At 40.2% G+C, this 20401-nt stretch overlaps 1 protein-coding gene across 1 annotated transcript in view; it reads left to right on the top strand.

Annotated features, from left to right (window-relative positions):
• The window catches only part of DUSP22 (dual specificity phosphatase 22), a 60311-nt gene that overhangs the window by 21127 nt on the left and 18783 nt on the right, over positions 1-20401 (top strand). The window contains exons 3-5 of the mRNA XM_070749097.1: positions 1354-1436; positions 12716-12765; positions 19542-19616. Of these exons, the coding sequence (XP_070605198.1) occupies positions 1354-1436; positions 12716-12765; positions 19542-19616 (208 nt within the window). The remainder of the gene's footprint in view (positions 1-1353; positions 1437-12715; positions 12766-19541; positions 19617-20401) is intronic.

The raw sequence follows: 20401 nt of genomic DNA, 5'->3' as shown, positions 1-20401 counted from the left end.
CAAGATTTTGAAAGTAAATGGTTACTCTTTTAAAAAATAGCAAAAGATTAAAAAGATCAATCAGATTATTTTGGTTCAGGGATTAACGTGGTCATCAGCCAGTTGTTTTGCGCTAGTCGTTCGTAATGGGAGAAGCCTGGGATTTTCCCTTTTGCAGAAAAAAAAATTCTCTGACTATATTTGTTTAAGCAGCCTTTGCTATTGTAGGGAGGTGCGATGATGGGATGTTTTTTTCAATTAACTTGAAAATTTTGAGCTTTATAAGAGACAGAATAGTTTGCAAATAATTATGTGAAATTCAAAACATTTCAGGTAGCCTTTAATAATGCTAGAATCCTGCTACATCTTATAATGGCGAACCTTATAATAAATCATGTTTTCTATTAATTTCATAGAATCAAAAAATCAAAACACCTTCAAATTATATTTTGAGTTCATCTTCCATGACGTTAATAGGTTAATAATAATAATAATAATAATAATAATAATAATAATAATTTATTAGATTTGTATGCTGCCCCTCTCCGAGAACTCCGAGGTTAGCATGATACTTATTTATTTATTATTTATTATTTATTGGATTTGTATGCTGCCCCTCTCCGAGAACTCCGAGGTTAGCATGATACTTATTTATTTATTATTTATTATTTATTGGATTTGTATGCCACCCCTCTCCGAAGACTTGGGGCGGCTCACAACATAATAAAAAACAATATACAATATCAAACACCTAAAATCCAACTAATATTCTAAAAACCCAGGAACATTAAAAACCATCCAGCCACATTCAGACAACAAGCATGCATCACATTTGTTGGCCGGAAGCTAAAGTCTAGTGACCCCAAGCCTGGCGACATAGATGGGTTTTCAAGTTCTTACGGAAGGCGAGGAGGGTGGAAGCAGTACGAATCTCTGGAGCGAGCTGATTCTAGCTCCAACTTCCATATTTTACTTTTCAGCAACTTACGAAAGGCAAGGAGGGTGGGGGCAGTTCTAATCTCTGGGGGGGAGTTGATTACAGAGGGCCGGGGCCACCACAGAGAAGGCCCTTCCCCATGGGGCCCGCCAGACGACATTGTTGATGGGACCCGGAGAAGGCCAACTCTGTGGGAGCTAATCGGCCGCTGGGATTCGTGCGGCAGAAGACGGTCCTGAAGGTCCGATGCCATGTAGGGCTTTATAGGTCATTACCAACACTTTGAATTGTGACCGGAAACTAATCGGCAGCCAGTGCAGGCAATCCAAAGTGTTAGGTTACACTTCAGAAAGTTATCTCAATATTTCTTGGATGCTTACAAGAAACAAGATAAGTGCAGCTGATGATTTTATTTCCTTGTCTCCTCTTCGTTACAGATGCTCGTGACGCCGAACAACTAAAACAGAATAACATTACACACATTCTTTCAATCCATGACAGTGCTCGGCCCATGTTGGAGGTAGGATACGAAACTTACAAAACTTAAACCAATGTGGTTTCAATAGAAATAAGAAGAAAAATGCTATTTTAGCATTGGTACAATATTGACTTAGGACTATTTCTGTAATGGGCTGTGGATAAGAGGAAGGGGGAAATAGCTAAAGAATGATTGTGTGGGTGCATGGAGGGGGCTTTTTCTCAGGAACTCTGATTACCATTTTCCCATTATCTGCTCAAATGAGTCTACTGTGATAGTACGTCAAGATAAATTAATGTTGTCTAACTTCAATGCGAGGTTTAAATCAGGCATATCAAAGTTGAAATACAGAGGTGCCACTTTCCCTTTAAGAATCAGTCCCTACAATTTATGTGATGTGATTCTATCAGTTTGAGGTCTCTTTCTCCATGTTCAGGACAGCCTTTGATCATCAAATGTTGCTTACATCTGTCATATGCAAATAAGTTTATAAATCCAGTAATAGAGGATATCATAGATACAGCAAGCTTACAGCAAGCATAGATAGAGCTCTCATATCTTCACACATCTAACTCCCATAAATATAGTGATATGAGTTAAAAATAGATTAGCGTAGAAGATTAAAAAAAAATAACCTAGTAAAAGAGAAAGAAGATTTCAGCTAGTACTTTCCAGAAATCAATAACAGTTTGTGGTGAAGAGCATGACACAAGTATAGCTATTCCTTGTTCTTTGTTTGATAGCACTATGTTTAGAGACCTGGAGTAATTTTGAGTTCCACCAATGCTGAATTTTGGCACAAGGCTGGAAATAAAATTTTAAAGTCAATGTCCTTCATTCTTTACTAGTAGCTACTAAAATGGTTGAGAATACACATTCTTCATATACATGTGTTTCAACTCCTTAGAAAATTTCACTGAGTTTTCTTTAAACATCAGTGATCAAATTACATGTTGCTTACTTCTGCTTAAAACATGTAAGAATTGAAGTTAAACATAATATTAACCACTCCAAACTTGACTGTAAAAAATATGACTTCAGTAACCGAGTTGTCGAAGCGTGGAACTCATTACCTGACTCCATAGTGTCATCCCCAAACCCCCAACACTTTACCCTTGGATTATCCACGGTTGACCTATCCAGATTCCTAAGAGGTCAGTAAGAGGCGAGTACAAGTGCACTAGAGTGCCTTCCGTCCCCTGTCCTATTGCTCTCCTATATCTCCTTTCCTCTATTCCTATATCTCTTCTTCTATTCTTTCATTGATATGTTCTATTCCTATAACTTCTCTTCTATTCTTTCTTAGATATATTTTACTATGTGTATACCACTAAAACCCTCATTGTGTATTGGACAAAATCAATCAATCAATAAAAAAACAAATAAGGACTTTTTTCATCTAAAATATTTAAGATGAAATACAGTAATACCTCGTCTTGCGAATTTAATTGGATCCAGGACGAGGTTCGTAAGGTGAAAAGTTCGTAAGATGAAACAATGTTTCCCATAGGAATCAATGGAAAAGCCAATAATGCGTGCAAGCCCATTAGGAAAATCCAAAACATTAAGGCTTTTAAAAAAAAGGTTCGGGCAGACAAAGCTAAAGCGAACGAAGTGGGGGGAGTGACAGCGAGAGGTGGCAAGAGGTGGCAGTCCCAACGAAGCAAGGCAAAAAGAGCCTCTCTTGAGCTCCATGAGTCTTTCCCTCCCATTTTTGCCCACCCGGTTCTGCTCATTTTCCCCACACCTTTCTCCTCTCTTGAGCTCCATGAGTCTTTCCCTCCCGTTTTTGCCATCCGGTTCTGCTCATTTTCCCCACACCTTTCTCCTCCTTTGAGCTCCATGAGTCTTTCCCTCCCGTTTTTTGCCCACCCGGTTCTGCTCATTTTCCCCACACCTTTCTCCTCCTTTGAGCTCCATGAGTCTTTCCCTCCCGTTTTTGCCCACCCAGTTCTGCTCATTTTCCCTACACCTTTCTCCTCCTTTGAGCTCCATGGTCTTTCCCTCCCGTTTTTGCCCACCCGGTTCTGCTCATTTTCCCCACACCTTTCTCCTCCTTTGAGCTCCATGAGTCCCTCCCGTTTTTGCCCACCCGGTTCTGCTCATTTTCCCCAGACCTTTCTCCTCCTTTGAGCTCCATGAGTCTTTCCCTCCCGTTTTTGCCCACCCGGTTCTGCTCATTTTCCCCACACCTTTCTCCTCTCTTGAGCTCCATGAGTCCCTCCCATTTTTGCCCACCCCATTCTGCTCATTTTCCCCACACCTTTCTCCTCCTTTGAGCTCCATGAGTCTTTCCCTCCCATTTTTGCCCACCCGGTTCTGCTCATTTTCCCCACACCTTTCTCCTCTCTTGAGCTCCATGAGTCCCTCCCGTTTTTGCCCACCCCATTCTGCTAATTTTCCCCACACCTTTCTCCCCCTTTGAGCTCCATGAGTCTTTCCCTCCCGTTTTTGCCCACCCGGTTCTGCTCATTTTCCCCACACCTTTCTCCTTTCTTGAGCTCCATGAGTCCCTCCCGTTTTTGCCCACCCCATTCTGCTCATTTTCCCCACACCTTTCTCCTCTCTTGAGCTCCATGAGTCTTTCCCTCCCGTTTTTGCCCATCCGGTTCTGCTCATTTTCCCCACACCTTTCTCCTCCTTTGAGCTCCATGAGTCTTTCCCTCCCGTTTTTTGCCCACCCGGTTCTGCTCATTTTCCCCACACCTTTCTCCTCCTTTGAGCTCCATGAGTCTTTCCCTCCCGTTTTTGCCCACCCAGTTCTGCTCATTTTCCCCACACCTTTCTCCTCCTTTGAGCTCCATGAGTCTTTCCCTCCCGTTTTTGCCCACCCGGTTCTGCTCATTTTCCCCACACCTTTCTCCTCCTTTGAGCTCCATGAGTCCCTCCCGTTTTTGCCCACCCGGTTCTGCTCATTTTCCCCACACCTTTCTCCTCCTTTGAGCTCCATGAGTCTTTCCCTCCCGTTTTTGCCCACCCGGTTCTGCTCATTTTCCCCACACCTTTCTCCTCTCTTGAGCTCCATGAGTCCCTCCCATTTTTGCCCACCCCATTCTGCTCATTTTCCCCACACCTTTCTCCTCCTTTGAGCTCCATGAGTCTTTCCCTCCCATTTTTGCCCACCCGGTTCTGCTCATTTTCCCCACACCTTTCTCCTCTCTTGAGCTCCATGAGTCCCTCCCGTTTTTGCCCACCCCATTCTGCTAATTTTCCCCACACCTTTCTCCCCCTTTGAGCTCCATGAGTCTTTCCCTCCCGTTTTTGCCCACCCGGTTCTGCTCATTTTCCCCACACCTTTCTCCTTTCTTGAGCTCCATGAGTCCCTCCCGTTTTTGCCCACCCCATTCTGCTCATTTTCCCCACACCTTTCTCCTCCTTTGAGCTCCATGAGTCTTTCCCTCCCGTTTTTGCCCACCCGGTTCTGCTCATTTTCCCCACACCTTTCTCCTCCCTTGAGCTCCATGAGTCCCTCCTGTTTTTGCCCACCCGGTTCTGCTCATTTTCCCCACACCTTTCTCCTCCTTTGAGCTCCATGAGTCTTTCCCTCCCGTTTTTGCCCACCCGGTTCTGCTCATTTTCCCCACACCTTTCTCCTCTCTTGAGCTCCATGAGTCTTTTCTCCATGCAGTTTGGAAGGGGGGGGGGTTTGTTGGTGGGATTCAAAGCAGCACTGGCAAAAATGAAGGGAATCGAGGAGCCTCAAGGAAATCCCGGCGGCTGCTCGGGTTCGTAAGGTAAAAATAGTTCGAAATAAGAGGCAAAAAAATCTTAAACACTGGGTTCGTATCATGAAAGGTTCGTATGAAGAGGGGTTCGTAAGATGAGGTATCACTGTATTTATCTTCTCTCATCTCACCAGAAAAAAGTAAGTGTAGCTGTTCTAACTGAGGTTCATTTACAGATAGTCTTTATTATTCTTAATATTAATAAAGGGACTTTTAAAAATAGTTTAACACTTCATAACCATAGCCTCATGGGAAATATTGCTGTAACTGTCACCATAACCTGAACCATAATTATTATTTTGCTAATAAAAATGTACAGTCTGCAGATTCATAAATAATATATCATAATTTTAAAATCCTAAATGTTTCCATGTTTTTATCAAAACTCTTCTATACATACCTTCCATTTTAGCAAGCCCATTTGACTTTTAATCCTGTTCTCAAAACTATATTTCTTCCATCTTTTTTGTCCCTAAGGAGTCAAACAAAATCAACATCCGAAAATAAGTTGTTGATAACTAGGAGAAGCCTACTGATCTCCAGTGGGAAATCTGTTGTTGATCTTTTTGGAGAAGTGTTACGTTTTAACGATGTGAACATTTTTTTCCCTGAATTGGCTTCAAGTCTTTGGCTTTCTAGTTCCCTTGGTACAATAGTCCAATGATATCATATGACCTTTATAGGAATTTCAATGTAATTCAAACTGGAGAGATAAATTTAATTTTTAAAAGCAAATACACTCTGAAGAGTATGATTCAGCGATTGTTTCACTAATGTCAAGATCAAACAAACTTTGTGATATATTCAGAGCAGTAGCATATTGCATAATCTCCAACCCTCCATGGTGCGTGTGGTGTTCATGTGTGTAACAGTCTGTTTTCTTCATATAGTAGGATACTCCTCTTCAGTGGTGAAGTAACGGTACATTAGCTTCACTTATTGCTGGAATTTTTGAATATTTTCAATAATAAAATGAGTCAAGAGTCTCAAGTTCTACCCCGGGTGACTGCCTTTTAAAGTAACTGTGAAAGGACAAAGGAACAAAATTAGTCTTCCCCCCACCTGCCCTATTTGGTCCTGTTGTTGTGCTGGCCAAAACTCTTGGTAACCTCTTGTTGTTTTAGTTTTGAGAAAACCATGAGAAACCAACTGCTTCCTACTTGGACCGTTTTCTGACGAAATGTCCCCCACGAAAGAAGAGTATCCACTCCTCATCTGATGATGTGGCGTGTCAAAATAACATATGGGGGCTTTTTGGGCTAACCTGAAAGAACTTTGCCAGGTGTTTGAGGCTTCTTATTTGCATCTGGCTTCACAATTAGGTACCCTGAAGTTTTGTTTTTGGCTGTTAAAAATATTTCTTGGAAGTCATCGTTGAAAAAATTTACATAAATTTTAATACCGAGAAGTGCAATGCCAAAAATAATGTAATGCTTATTTCTCCCTCTCCCCCCCCCCTTCCGCCCCCTGCTTCTTTTTAAATTTCGGTCTAGAAAATTGTGCTGAGGTTCAGTTTAAAAGATTGCTTTATTCGTTTTTATTTTTTATTTTTAAAAAAGTAGTGATTCTTTGATCTGTAAATGGATAGAGAACTAAAATGTAAAGTTATTGTAGTATCATAAGAGAATTTTCAAAACGGGCACCCAAGTTCCTATGAATTAGCTGTCTCATTCAAAAGAATATATTTTCCAATTAGAATAGAATCGAATTCTTTATTGGCCAAGTGTGATTGGACACACAAAGAATTTGTCTTGGTGCATATGCTCTCAGAGTACATAAAAGAAAAGAAACATTTGTCAATAATCAGGAGGTACACTTAATGATTATAGGAGTCAAATAAGCAATGAGGAAACAATCAATATTAATAAAAATCTTAAAGATACAAGCAACAAATTATAGTCATACAGTCATTAATGGGAAGAAATGAGTGATAGAAATGATGAGAAAAAACTAGCAGTAATAGTACTGCAGATTTAGTAAATAGTTTGATAATTCTAAACACGACCATAGAAAATGTCTTTAACAGAATGCACTTAAAATTCGATGGCTACATTTTCAGCATGTGGATTATTAATTTTATGCAATCAAGCAATGTACTTTGTCGACTGAAAACAATTCTCATGAAACAAAGAATTTTAAGGTTTTTAATGTGACTTGTCTGCATCTGTACATCTGTGATTGTTTGAAAGTCAAAGATTTCCTATTGACTTCATTTTTTTTTAGCAGATTAGGCACAGCAATAGTTATTTCTAGGCATTCTTTGAACCGTATAAAACATGAATGAATGTCGTGATCTCATATTTTTGACATTTAAATTTTCCTTTCTCAAGTTCTTCTTTTAAAAATAACGACTGTACAGTTTATCCATTCTGTTAAGTAGAATTTACACTAAAAACTAAGAAGAGTTTTAAGATAAAACAGATAAAAATGAGATTAACTGTATAAAAGAATGGTGATTGTGTGCTAGCCAAAGTAGAATGGCATCCTGTACAAGCCTTAACAAAGCAAAATGAAATGTTGTTTTTAATATTTAATAAAATATACATATATATCTTAATAAGTAACTTAGTTTTACATCTATAATTTGTGATTAAAAACCCAGTCAATATAATTCATGTGAATTATAAATTTCCTAGCTTAAAATATTGTCATTGTTATATTCTAAATAAAGTGTATATTTGGATACGTGTGTAATCTGAAACTCTTGAACATTACTAATAATTAAGCACAGTGTTTCCAATACAGAGGTTTTGAGTCTTGAGAAAATATTTCCTCAGATTTGAGTCTATTGATGTGGTACCATTTTGTAGGCAGTGAGTATGAAATTTGGCTAAACTGACTGCCGAAGTTGAAAGAAGCAATTTGAAATCAGAAGACTTGCGCTAGTTTTGTTAACTCTCCCTTTGTATCGGTTTAACTGTTTTCTTGACTTTCAGGGCCTAAGAGAAATAAAAGGTTTATGCTTGTGGTTAACTTTTCTCTGATGAAATAGAAAACTGAGAGGAAAATGAATTTATTGGCTTCCCATTCTGTCAAGCATATTCAAATGCATTGGAATTTGGAGGAATGGATCTAGAGAATTTTGCTTTTTCCAGAACCTGCATTTAGTTTCATGTTGTTTTCTACGCTCTGTATCATGATGTAACAAATTCTGGTGTGCTTGTTTGTAGGATGTGCTCCATTGCCATTTCACGAAATTCCTACTCACAGGTGCTGCCTGAAGAGAATGAGTGTGAAACTACTTCTGTTTGATGGTTTTGCATGCATACAGGGCTGTTTGCTGCCAACATCCAGAGTATCTACACTATTATTTATTACTCATATTCTTATTTCTGATGGTTGGTCAAAGGAGAAACTCATTTGTTAGTCTTCTTTCCATCCATTTCTGGATACTTGGACATTGAATCAGGTGGTACCAGACAAAATAGTATCTGCTGGCAAAAAATATTGCATGAATATTAGAGCAGCATGGAGGGCAATAAGTATATATTTTTGAATGTGTGTGTTTCTAGTTGAAACGAATGATTTGATGGGGGATTTTTCTAATTTACAGTTATGTACCAGCTAATCTTGATTCACGCTGCAATTAAATTGTTTCTGCTGGGGAGTCAAAACAAAACAAAAAATTAAAATAACTTTACAGGTTTTGGAATTGTCATGGGCTTGTGTCAGGGTTCTGACAAATCAGGGGTGGATTGCTCTTATCTGCTGTTATCAATGCGCTGCGTGTGCACCATGGGGAGTCTCACATGCGGGTGTACCAAGCATGATTTCACTTCCACGCATGCGCAGGAAGTGAAATTGTGCTGAAATCTTTTGAGGGGATGTGCGCACGAGAGAGATTATTGTGATTTTTTTGCTTCCATGCATGCGCGGAAGCAAACAATTGCCAATATCTCATGTGCGCAAGCAACCCCTCATGAGATTTTGCTTCTGCGTGTTCAGGAAGAAAGAAAATACTAAAAAATGAAGAAAAAAAATGGTGGCGCCCGAAGGACTCGCACTGGAGAAGCCGTGTGCAAATTACGCAATCTGGCGGCCACTACTGGTACACAGTCGCCTACTGCACCGGTAGCAACCCACCACTGCGACAGATGTCCTAATTAAGTCATGAGTCTCGAGCCAAACTTCAAACGAAATCCAGTTATTCATTAGGAGCTTCATGTTGTTCCCAAATGAAGCCAGCTCTGAAACTATGTTATTTATGCTCCTCCTAGGGTGTGTCGTAAATCACATTCACCAATGGAGCGGTTTCTTCGGATTGTAGAGTTCACTCCCCTTACTGCTGTATGCAACCCTGGGATACAGCCTTGAGAGAGATGAGCTTGGAATGTGCTTCTGTCTTGGGCTGCTGTGCCATTTTGCTGGGTTGCCATCCACCCTGGCCTGTGGCAACTCAAAGCTTTGCGAGATGACAGTTTGTTAGTTAGATTTCTTGCAGAAATTCAAAGTCTAGCATTCTTATCTCCCATTTTTCCAGCAACAATCTTCTGGGTGAGGGGTAGGCAAAGTTGGCTCTTCTATGAAATGTGGACTTCAACTCCCAGAATTCCTGAGCTAGTATGATTGGCTCAGGAATTCTGGGAGTGGAAGTCCACAAGTCATAGAAGAGCCAACTTTGCCTACCCCTGTTCTGGGCTGTATTGGTCCAGAAGCTCCAATGAACTTTCATGGCTAAGGATGGACTCAAATATGAGTCTCCATTACCAATGATGCCACACTGGTTTCTCTTTCATTAGAGCATAATTCTGGAAATGTTATGAGCTTTTCCAAATTATGGAGACTAATTACTTACGTTCATTTGCAAATGAAAGTTTTTCCCTTTTTGTGCCTTCTTGACTTATTCCCTGATGTTGCTGGTAGAGTGGCCTTCATCCAATCGAAGTGGTTCCTAATTCTGCCCCTTCTACTTATTGAAATTATCAGGAAAGTAAGATTGAACAACCACAGGATGCTTCAAGTGCCAGATTAGTCTCCAATAAAAACAGATAACAATGAAGATAAAATAGATCAAGAGGCCTACTTGGCTATTTGTCATAGAGATTGTGTGAATAGATGTGGGCCAAAAACATGCCAGTTGATGAATGCATATGATACATCAGTTACATCGTTCAATAAACTGTATTGGGAAAAAGTCGGTGGGCATCAAGTATTTGTGCATCAATAATGCAGAGAAATGTACCTCTATGGTTGTGGAAGCAGAATTTAAGGTGTGGGGTTTTTTGAGAGAGAGTAGCAAAAGTAGGATTTCCATGATTTTTTAAAAAGGGTTTCTGAGTACAAGAACAGACTACATAAAGTGTTCCCAATGTAGGGGGGCAATTTGATTTGCAGCAGAGGCGGAGTAACGACGCGGACACAGAGCTGGATTTAAAACTGGGTCATTTTTATTAATTAAATTATCATAAATTTAATTCAACCTAACAAGGACCCGCAGGGTCAACCGAATTACTTCCGGGGCGGAAATGACGTCATAAATACTTCCAGGGCAACATATGGGTGTAGCTCCATGCTGATCCAGGTGAAGGGGCCCTCACCTGGATCCCAGCCATGCGAATGCATGTGGGAGGTCTCGCCATCTAACCCCTGAAAGGGGATAGAAATGGGCGAGACCCAAAGGCAGGTTCTCCCCAATTGCTCAGATCGAATTAAAGGCACCATGAGCCCTTGGAGAGAATCTGCCAATCATCCCCAAAGATGCCCAACGGAGAACACGCAGTTGCTAAACACCACCCAATTTCCGCAACTGGAATCTTGTTTAAACCAAGTTAATGGCCCTTTGGGCTTCCTCCTTGTGAGTAGGAGTTCACTTTTTGAATATTAAGAATTATATGTCACGGGGGAGGGGGGCATCAGGATTTTAGAGATGCTTAGGTGGGGCATGGCCAAAAAAAGGTTGGGAACCCCTGGACTACATGATGCAGGTTCATTTGGGTAATGAATGTAAGGACAGGAGTAGAAATCAGTACACTTCAAAGGATTGTTGTGGCCAAGGAGACATGTGCCAAATGGAATATACTGAAACTGCATTAGTAATATGTAAAAAGTTAGCAAAGTAGCTTTTAACTTGCCAGTAAGTGGGGGGAATGGTTCTCTAATGAGTATACAATGTGCAGCCCACCACTGCTTTGAATATCCCTAGTAATGTCCAAAGGTTACAGTTGAGTTGTCATTTTTAATATGGCAGAAATGGAAAATTATTAAATATAGGGGGAAATAATCAAATTAATTGTTTTTAATCAATTAAATCACATTTAGATTTGATCTAATTAGATTTGCTTTTTGAAGTATGGCTGCCCAGATGCCTTTTAGATTTTGTCTTGGCTCCTGCTTAATATTAATTGGGAGAATAATATGAAGATGATGGTTTTGCAACAAAGTTTATGCATTTTAGCCCCTTCCCCAATCCCCATAAATAGGAAGAATGGTAGTATGAGTCTCGAGGTGGAGGGAAAATGAACAAGGTAGCTTTCAATCGGGTGGGCTACTGCCCAGATGGGGGAGAAAACAGTGGGGTAACAAAAATGGAGCTCCACCCCAGAGCACCTAATTTGCACTGAAAGATGTTGAAAGAAAATGCAGGGCGTCCTGCATAAACCACACTTACAGTGTGGTAGTAAAATTTTTGGTAGCTCTTTATTGCTTTCAATGCACCCATCCAGTAGCAAGTATCAATTATTTTAAAGAGATTTTGAATTTTCAAAAATAGGCTGGAATGCTGAAATAAATGAAAATAAGAAATTTTCACATAGGGTTTATAGGATTAGCAATCCAGATGACAGCATATCTGGTTCTACAATACTGTCTTCCATATCAGCCAGTGATGAGGGACACATAGTTGGAAGAGTTTAATATTATTCTTGTAGCTCTTATGGAGGTGGGGACTTGCCAAATCAAGGGTATATCCTTTGAGAAGATTTATATGTAATGAGATCTTGAACATTTACTACCTTACTAACTATGAATGTTGACAGGCAGAATGATCTATGACTACACTGACTTTCAGTCATTGCTTCTTTTTTACATAGAGAAAGCATCAAAGAGTTTGATGATGTTGATTGAATACACCAAGACAATTCTTACATGGTTTTTCACTTTTCATTCATTCTGTTTCACATATAGTTTTTTTGGTCTCCCCAAAAAGTGAATGCAGCTTATTAAAAATGATTAAGACTTTGGGATAGTACCAGTACAGTACTGTAATAATCTTCAAAAGGGAAAGTGCCTATTTTCAAAAGCCCATGCTAGACTTTAAAATAAATAAATAATGACAATCAATTATACATAGCACTGAAAATAATAACCAACTTCCCCAAAGGACACATGCATTTTATTTTCCACATTCAAGTCAGGAAGGAAGAAATGCAACTCAAAGAGTTGATAATTTATAGCATTAGAATTAAAAAGATACATTAAAATGTGATAAATAAAACCAAAAAAGCTGACTCTTTCCATTCCAGCAAAAATTCAGTGCTGCCTAAAATCTGGTTGATGAACCTTAATCTTAAAATGCTTCCTAGACACCATCCAGAAGAAAAATAGGTTCCTATCTCTGAATATGTTTCATTACAATGTTCCTTTTTCCTTTTTTTACAGGGAATAAAATATCTGTGTATCCCTGCTGCAGATTCACCCTCACAGAATCTGTAAGTATTTAAAACAGTGCTCAATTTTACCACTATCATTTAGATCAGTGTTTCCCAACCTTGGCAACTTGGAAATATCTGGACTTCAACTCCCAGAATTCCCCAGGCAGCATTTGCTGGCTGGGGAATTCTGGGAGTTGAAGTCCAAATATCTTCAAGTTGCCAAGGTTGGGAAACACTGATCTAAATAATAGTTCAGTGTTGTTTAATGGAAGCAAAATATATCTGTTTGGATTTGCAAATATATTTTAACTCCTTGCCTTCTTTGGAAACAACCATCTCTAGACTTTCTGCTATAATGTGGATATAGTGTTTGGAAATAAAAGTCCCTATCTTTGTTATAAAATTTCATTTGGTGCATAGTTGTTATAACTCTAAAAGAAATCGGCTCCAGATTTCATGGGCGGAAATCTATAGGATCACATTAGTAATAGCAGTACTAAATTGAGTCTATTAGCATCTGCCTTTGGTTAGGAAGAGGGGGAAACACTTACACACAGCAACCTATTGGTTTGTGAACGATCAGTCTGAAAAAGAAAGCTGTGTTCTTGAGGGTTGCAGTAAACTTTTTTAAAAGGAAATTTTAAAAGCCAACAAGGAAGGCATTAACATCACATAAAAGAGGAGATCAGGGAAAACATGAATCATTTTATAAAATGGTTTTTCAATGAATTGATGCTAAGAGCTGCATATTTTATTTATTTTTATTTATTTTATTTATTTATTTTGTCCAATACACAATAATACACAATGGATGTTATAGAGGATATAGTAGAGAAGAAATATGAGATATAGGAGAGACTATAGGACAGGGGACGGAAGGCACTCTAGTGCGCTTATGTACGCCCCTTACTGACCTCTTAGGAATCTGGAGAGGTCAGCCGTGGATAGTCTAAAGGTAAAATGTTGGGGGTTAGGGGATGATACTATAGAGTCCGGTAAGGAGTTCCATGCTTCGACAACCTGATTACTAAAGTCATATTTTTTACAGTCAAATTTGGAGCGGTTAATATTAAGTTTGAATCTGTTGTGTGCTCTTGTGTTGTTGTGGTTGAAGCTGAAGTCTTTGACAGGCAGGACATTGCAGCATATGATCCTGTGGACAATACTTAGATAATGTTTAAGGCGTCGTAGTTCTAAGCTTTCAAGACCCAGGATTGTAAGTCTAGTTTCGTAGGGTGTTCTGTTTCGAGTGGAGGAATGAAAGGCCCTTCTTGTGTATACTGTGCAGTGGTCTTTCTGTATTAAGGAAAGCTAAGAACAAAAATATCTATGAATCTTTCCTGTGTTTATTTACAGGAGGGAAAATACTTTAAATCTGATGCACTGGAAAACTTTTACATTAATTCAGTTTACTAAATTGATCGCAATGGGTGGTTAAAAAGAAACCGCCTTGTACTTTCTGATTAGGTGTCTGGATAGATGAATAAGAAATAGAGACTTTGGCTGACCTTTTTGATGGAAACACTTTTTCTACCCAGAGTAATGACCTAGCAAAATTTGACTCATCCCCTCAAATGTTCAATGATCTCCCTTTCTTTTTGAATCTGTGCTAGACTTTTGCGAACTATTTAAATCCCTGAACCACCATAGCGCTTGGCCCTATTGTGTGTACATTTTTTGCTGAATCACAGATGAGCTGGGCCTATTCTCAAAAGGCTTTTTACTTCAGCCCAGTCTTGCTGCTAAAGTCTTACAACCACAGTGGAATGATATAAGCTACCCAAGAATATTCGATTGACAGCTGCGGCTCTGGGGTAGCCTGTACTGTTTGTACTGACGAGAGGTAAAGGAGAGGAAAAGGGGGAGGGGAGAGTCACTTCCTGATAACCTTGATTTGTAGAGCAACAAAAGTAGTTTCAAAGGGCCTGCCTGGAACCCACGGAAGGAAACGGAGCGCTGCCTTTTCGCTCCGAGCAGAGTGCTGCCTCTTTCACCCGATGCTTTCGAGATATATTTTTAGCATATTTGCTTCTCTCACAGAACAGCGAGTTGCAACTGCATCAATTGACGATTTCGGCTAACTGGATATGAGCAGGAGGACTCAAGTTTTTCCCAATCTTTTCCCAAGTGATGGTTCATGATCAGTAGTGGGTTCTTCACAGTATGGTCGACGCCATCGTACTGGTAGCGAAAATTGAGCTGCACGTACAGCTCCACACAGTAATGGGCAGCCAAAACTTTTACTGCCACACTGTGGGTGTGGCTTATTTGTGGGTGTGGCTTAATGGTCATGTGACTGGGTAGCAGTGGTTTGCCGGCCATGTGATCAGGTGGGAATGGCTTGAACTATCATCATCGTTCAAGTGAACTGTTAAGTGCTTGACTTACAACCATAGTTCCCTCTAAGCTGAGCAGTGAGCAATCACTCACTTAAAAATCATCATCAACTCAGAGTTTTCCAAACCTGCCCAGAAGCCGAGAGGGAAAGAGTGAGAGGGAAGGAGAGAGAGAGGAAGAGAGGAAGAGAGAGAAACAGATAGAAAAGAGAGGAAGAAAAAGAGAAAGAAAAAGAATGGGAGTAAGGAAGAGAGAAAGAAAATCAAAATCTAGTTTGAAACTAGCTCAACTATTTAAGTGGCATTTTGATATTGATAGAGTTGCCCTATTATGAGCTCACTGTTATAGACACACAGTACAGTATTTTATTTTGAAATTCTCTGAGGCAAAACAAGATGGGTTTTTTATTTATTTGTTTGTTTGTTTGTTTGTTTGTTTATTATTTCTGTGCCACCCAGTCCCGAAGGGACTGCCGCTCAGACATTACTTTTCCGCCCACCCACCCACCCCAAAATTAGAGGGAACACTGCTTACAACCCTACCAGTGTCGCTCGCTGGGGTGACAATTTGCTTCACGTTTCCCGCACTCTCCTTCCTGGGTCGCCCCCCTCCACCTTAGGCTGGGTAGCTAGGTGAACAGGTGCTGCCAGAAGCATAAATGCTGCCAGCACTGCTTCCACCCACGCCTTCTGCTTGCCATCTCCGGCGGGAGGTGGCCGCGGGAGGTTGGAGGGGAGCTGGGCAGGAGAAAGGGAAGCTTGTCCGAGGCCAGGAATGAGGAAAGAGGAAAAAAGCAAGGAGCACAGATGCAGCAGCAGGGGGAAAAAGGAGAGCCGAGCCGAGACCAGTAATCCAGAAAGTGACAGCCGTCGATCACCAGAAGCTGCGCACGCATCTTCATTTTCACCGGTGGAACTGTGCTCAAATCCATCTTCTAAATGAAAATCTGTTCAAAATAATTGTACTTTACTCACGATCCTGGTTTTGTAGTTTACACAGAAGAATTGTTGACCTTCAGCCTCTCTGCCTCTCCATTATTTAGTTACAATTTTGTCCATTGTTATACCATACAAAAAAATATTCATGAGGAACGATGATTATATCAACCATTATCTGCATTTTTCAGTGAAGGTACTCAACAAATACACGGATTTACATACCCTTGAATGACATTGAGGGTATAAATCCATTTCAGTTTGGCTCTGAGTTTCCTTTAGTTGCCTTAGGCCGATAGAAAGATGAAGGAAATGCAGCATTGTTTATTCTCCTGTCAACAGCTTTTAATACCATCATCCAAGATATTCTTCTAAAGCAGCTGCTTGGGATGGAGTTGGATTGATGTGCTTTAGTTGTTCCAGTGTGGAAGTCAGCCTTTATTCTTAGCCTTTTTCCAAAGCAGTGGAATTCAGTTTGGGCTGTTTATTAACTAAGGGGGGGGGGGGATACTTACCGTACTTTGTTTATTTGAAGGATAAATGAATTGTGACCTTTTTGAAGAACATCCAGGTAGAGAGTTAGCTTCAGAAGTATTTCAAACTAACAAACAAACAAACCCTAGCTGATTTATTGTCAGTTCTGTAATAATTTTTATGACATCAGTTCTATTCCTTGGTGGATAGTATTGAAAGATTTTGCTCTGTGATGTTCCCTTAATCTGTCTCGCTTACAATTGTCCTCCTGAATTGCTTGATTTGAATTAGTTAGAAGGGTTTTTTTAACTTTCCCCAAAAGTAGACCTCTGGGAATCCTTTATCCAGGAAAAAAACTCCACCCATTCACACACTCTCCATAGAACTCTATTTCATGTATAGCATTAGCTTATTGTTGGTGTGTTCTAGCCTTCATAGAAGCTTACTCTCTGAAAGCAAGACTGAGAAGTTTCCCGCTATTAGTATAAATGTTTAGTCCAGGCGAAGAGAAGGGGGGAAGAAAATGGCCCCCACTTGTGTTTTAAAGAACATGGAACTGGTTTAATCACTCCAATAATTCCTACGTGCCTCATACACTAGTACAGTGATACTTCATGATATGAACTTAATTGGTTCCAGGAGGAGGTTCGTAGGTGAAAAGTTCGTAAGATGCAACAATGTTTCCCATAGGAATCAATGTAAAAGCAAATAATGCGTGCAAATCCTTCAGGAAAATCCCAAACTTTAGAAGGGAGGTGAACAGAGGGCAGGGAGGAGCAGCTAAAGGGGGCGGGTGGAAGAAGCAAGGCTAGGCTAAAGGGTGAGTGGGAAGGAAGAAAGAAAGGCAAGGGGGGCGCCCCTCCCTTTTCTTTCTTACAAAGACACCCTTTCAGTGCCTGTGCAAGCACGCTGTTCTCCTACTTTTTTAAATGCAAACTCTTTCCCCCTCCAAGCCGCCCCTCCCTTTTCTTTCTTCAAAAAAGGGAAAAAAAGAAACCCCTTCATCCCAGCAGCAGCGGCTTGGGTTCGTAAGGTGAAAATAGTTCGGAAGAAGAGGCAAAAAAATCTTAAACACCGGGTTCGTATCTCGAAAAGTTTGTTAGAAGAGGCGTTCGTAAGATGAGGTACCACTGTATTTACATTCTTTTTATTGCAGATGGAGGCTAAGATAGTTGTTTATCTAAGTCTACTCAGTATGTTTATAGCTAGATTTAATATTCTAAAGAGCTCAGACTTGGATGAAAAGTTCTTGATACCTAGACCGTGTTTTAAATTGTTGAATTATACTCTCTGGCATCCTAGATTGTTGAAGGAAATGTAAAATGTATACAGGTAGTCCCCGGGTTACACACTCCCCGACTTACAGTGTTTTGTTGTTACAACACGAAACCGGCCCCCTCCTCCTGCCACGCTGCACTCGCTTGGTTTGCTCTCACCACCCCAAATTTTGGCAACTGGCTCCAGAATCGCTGGAAAAAGGCCTAAACCTATCTCCGGGACCGCCTTCTACCGCACGAATCCCAGCGACTGATTAGGTCCCACTGAGTTGGCCTTCTCCGGGTCCCGTCGACTAAACAATGTTGTTTGGCGGGTCCCAGGGGAAGAGCCTTCTCTGTGGTGGCCCCGACCCTCTGGAACCAGCTCCCCCTTGAGATTAGAACTTCCCCCACCCTCCTTGCCTTTTGTAAACTCCTTAAAACCCACCTCTGCCGTCAGGCATGGGGGAACTGAGACATCTCCCCCGGGCCTATACAATTCATGTATGGTATGTTTGTGTGTATGTCTGCTTTAATAATTTTTTTAATGTTTTTAAATTATTAGATTTGTCTTGAATTATTTTATTGTTGTTGTGAGCCACCCCGAGTCTACAGAGAGGGGCAGCATAGTAAGTAAGTAAGTAAGTAAGTAAGTAAGTAAGTAAGTAAGTAAGTAAGTAAGTAAGTTAGTTAGTTAGTTAGTTAGTTAGTTAGTTTATTTTTAATTTAAGGCCAATTGCAATATACTTGGCTATGTAGAGGTAGGGAATCTTTTCTTTTTGATGGTCCCATTCCATCAGTGACTGCTGATTGTGAGAACAGCCAGAGCTAAGTGAAATTTGGGTGAACCCCTTTTTCCCTTGCCCAGCAGTCCATAAAAAGTCTGATCTCTTTGTTAAGGATGTGCTAATAATACGTAGAAATTAGAGCAGCTTTCCCAAATTTTGTTCGGGATTAGACAGTTGAATATCACATAGTGCTTTTTCAGAACTTATTTCAGAATGATTTTTGATTGTAGGGCTTTCTTACCTGGCATAATAAGAGACGCTTTATTTGGGAATGTATGTATAAGACATTTACATTTTATGGGGGTTATTTTCTATTTATATTGCAGTTTATGTAAGACCGCTCTACTTCAACAGTTTTAACTGTTTGTCTAAAACACAGACTGTGTACTGAAATATTTAACTTAATGTATTTTCAGAGTATAAGATGCCTCTTTCGTCCCCTAAAAGGGGCTGAAAATTTGGGTGCATCTTATACTCTCAATGTAGTTTTCCGAAGCTTTTTTTATTTTTCCAGCCCCAACAAGGTGCTACCAATCTCCCTGGCTCTTACCGCTTGCAGGCTTTTTCATTGCTACTCTCTCCGAAGATTTTTTCCAGCTCTAAGTCTTTGCAGCCTTGTTTTCATTGCTACTCTGAATAAAGTATTTTTAAAGTCTGAACCATATCCCAACAGGGATAAAATAATGTGCTGAAGCTGACCAGACTAAGGGTGCTATACCTGGTAGGTAGATTTTTCCTCCCTATTTTCCTCCCCAAAAACTAAGGTGCCTCTAAGGTGCCTCCGGTGTGTATCATACTCCAAAAAATACCGTATGTGTAGAAAACAGAGATGTTGGCAACACAACACTAACAAAATATCTTGGATACTGTCAAACATGCACATTCAAGAAACTTTGGGAATACACTCACATATTCATTGCAATATCTTTTTAAATCTATCCAAGTCAATTTGGTTATGTTCATTGTTGCACTAAATTTGTCCCAACACAAACCACTCTTAACTTCTTGAATTCCACAAGTAAACTTTCTTTTCCTTTTTTTAGAGCAAGACACTTTAAAGAAAGCATTGCTTTTATCCATGAATGTCGGCTTAGAGGTGAAGGCTGTCTAGTCCACTGGTAGGTACTTAAAAAGAGGTTTTCAAAATTGTATTCTTTTATTTATGGCATTGGTTCTCAACCTGGAGGTCGGGACCCCTTTGGGAGTTTCACAGGGGTCACCTAAGACCATGGGAAAAGACAAATTTCCCATGGTGTTAGGGGATAAAGCTTCTATTCTAGCGCTTGGGAACATATTTTTACAATCCGACCTATCAAGCATTTGCAGTGGGGGTATCCCTCTGACCTTCCTGCCAATCATCTTAAAGCTCTGTTGGGAGAATTGACGTTAGACTTATGGTTGGCGGTCACTGCAACATGAGGAACTCTATTAATGGGTTGCAGCATTAGAAAGGTTGAGAACCACTGATTTATGCATATACAGTATAAGTCATCCTCGATTTACCACCGCAATTGAGCCCAAAATTTATGTCACTAAGTAAAACTTTTGTTAAGTGAATTTGGCCCATTTTATGCCCTTTCTTGCCACAGTTGTTAAGTGAAATCCTTCTGCACATGTGCAGAGACTGAAAAGGTGTGTGCAAATCACCACACACACGTGCAATTAGTGCAACTTCCAAACCATTAGGGAAGGTAAATAGATTTTGCTGCTGATTCGGTCTTTGGGTGGTATTGACTAACAGCAGCTGTCCACAATTTTAGAGCAGAGTTTTTCCAGCCTTATCTGGAATTTCCAAGAATTAAATGTAGGATGTTCCGCACACAAAGCATTGTGCTCTGTCACTGCACTACAGTTTCTTTTCAATCTTAGTTCATTCATATCTTGTGTCGGTTTGTTTATTCTC

The sequence above is a fragment of the Erythrolamprus reginae genome, chromosome 3 (genome assembly GCF_031021105.1).
Source record: "Erythrolamprus reginae isolate rEryReg1 chromosome 3, rEryReg1.hap1, whole genome shotgun sequence".
NCBI lineage: Eukaryota > Metazoa > Chordata > Lepidosauria > Squamata > Dipsadidae > Erythrolamprus > Erythrolamprus reginae.
This window is presented reverse-complemented; position numbering and strand designations above follow the sequence as displayed.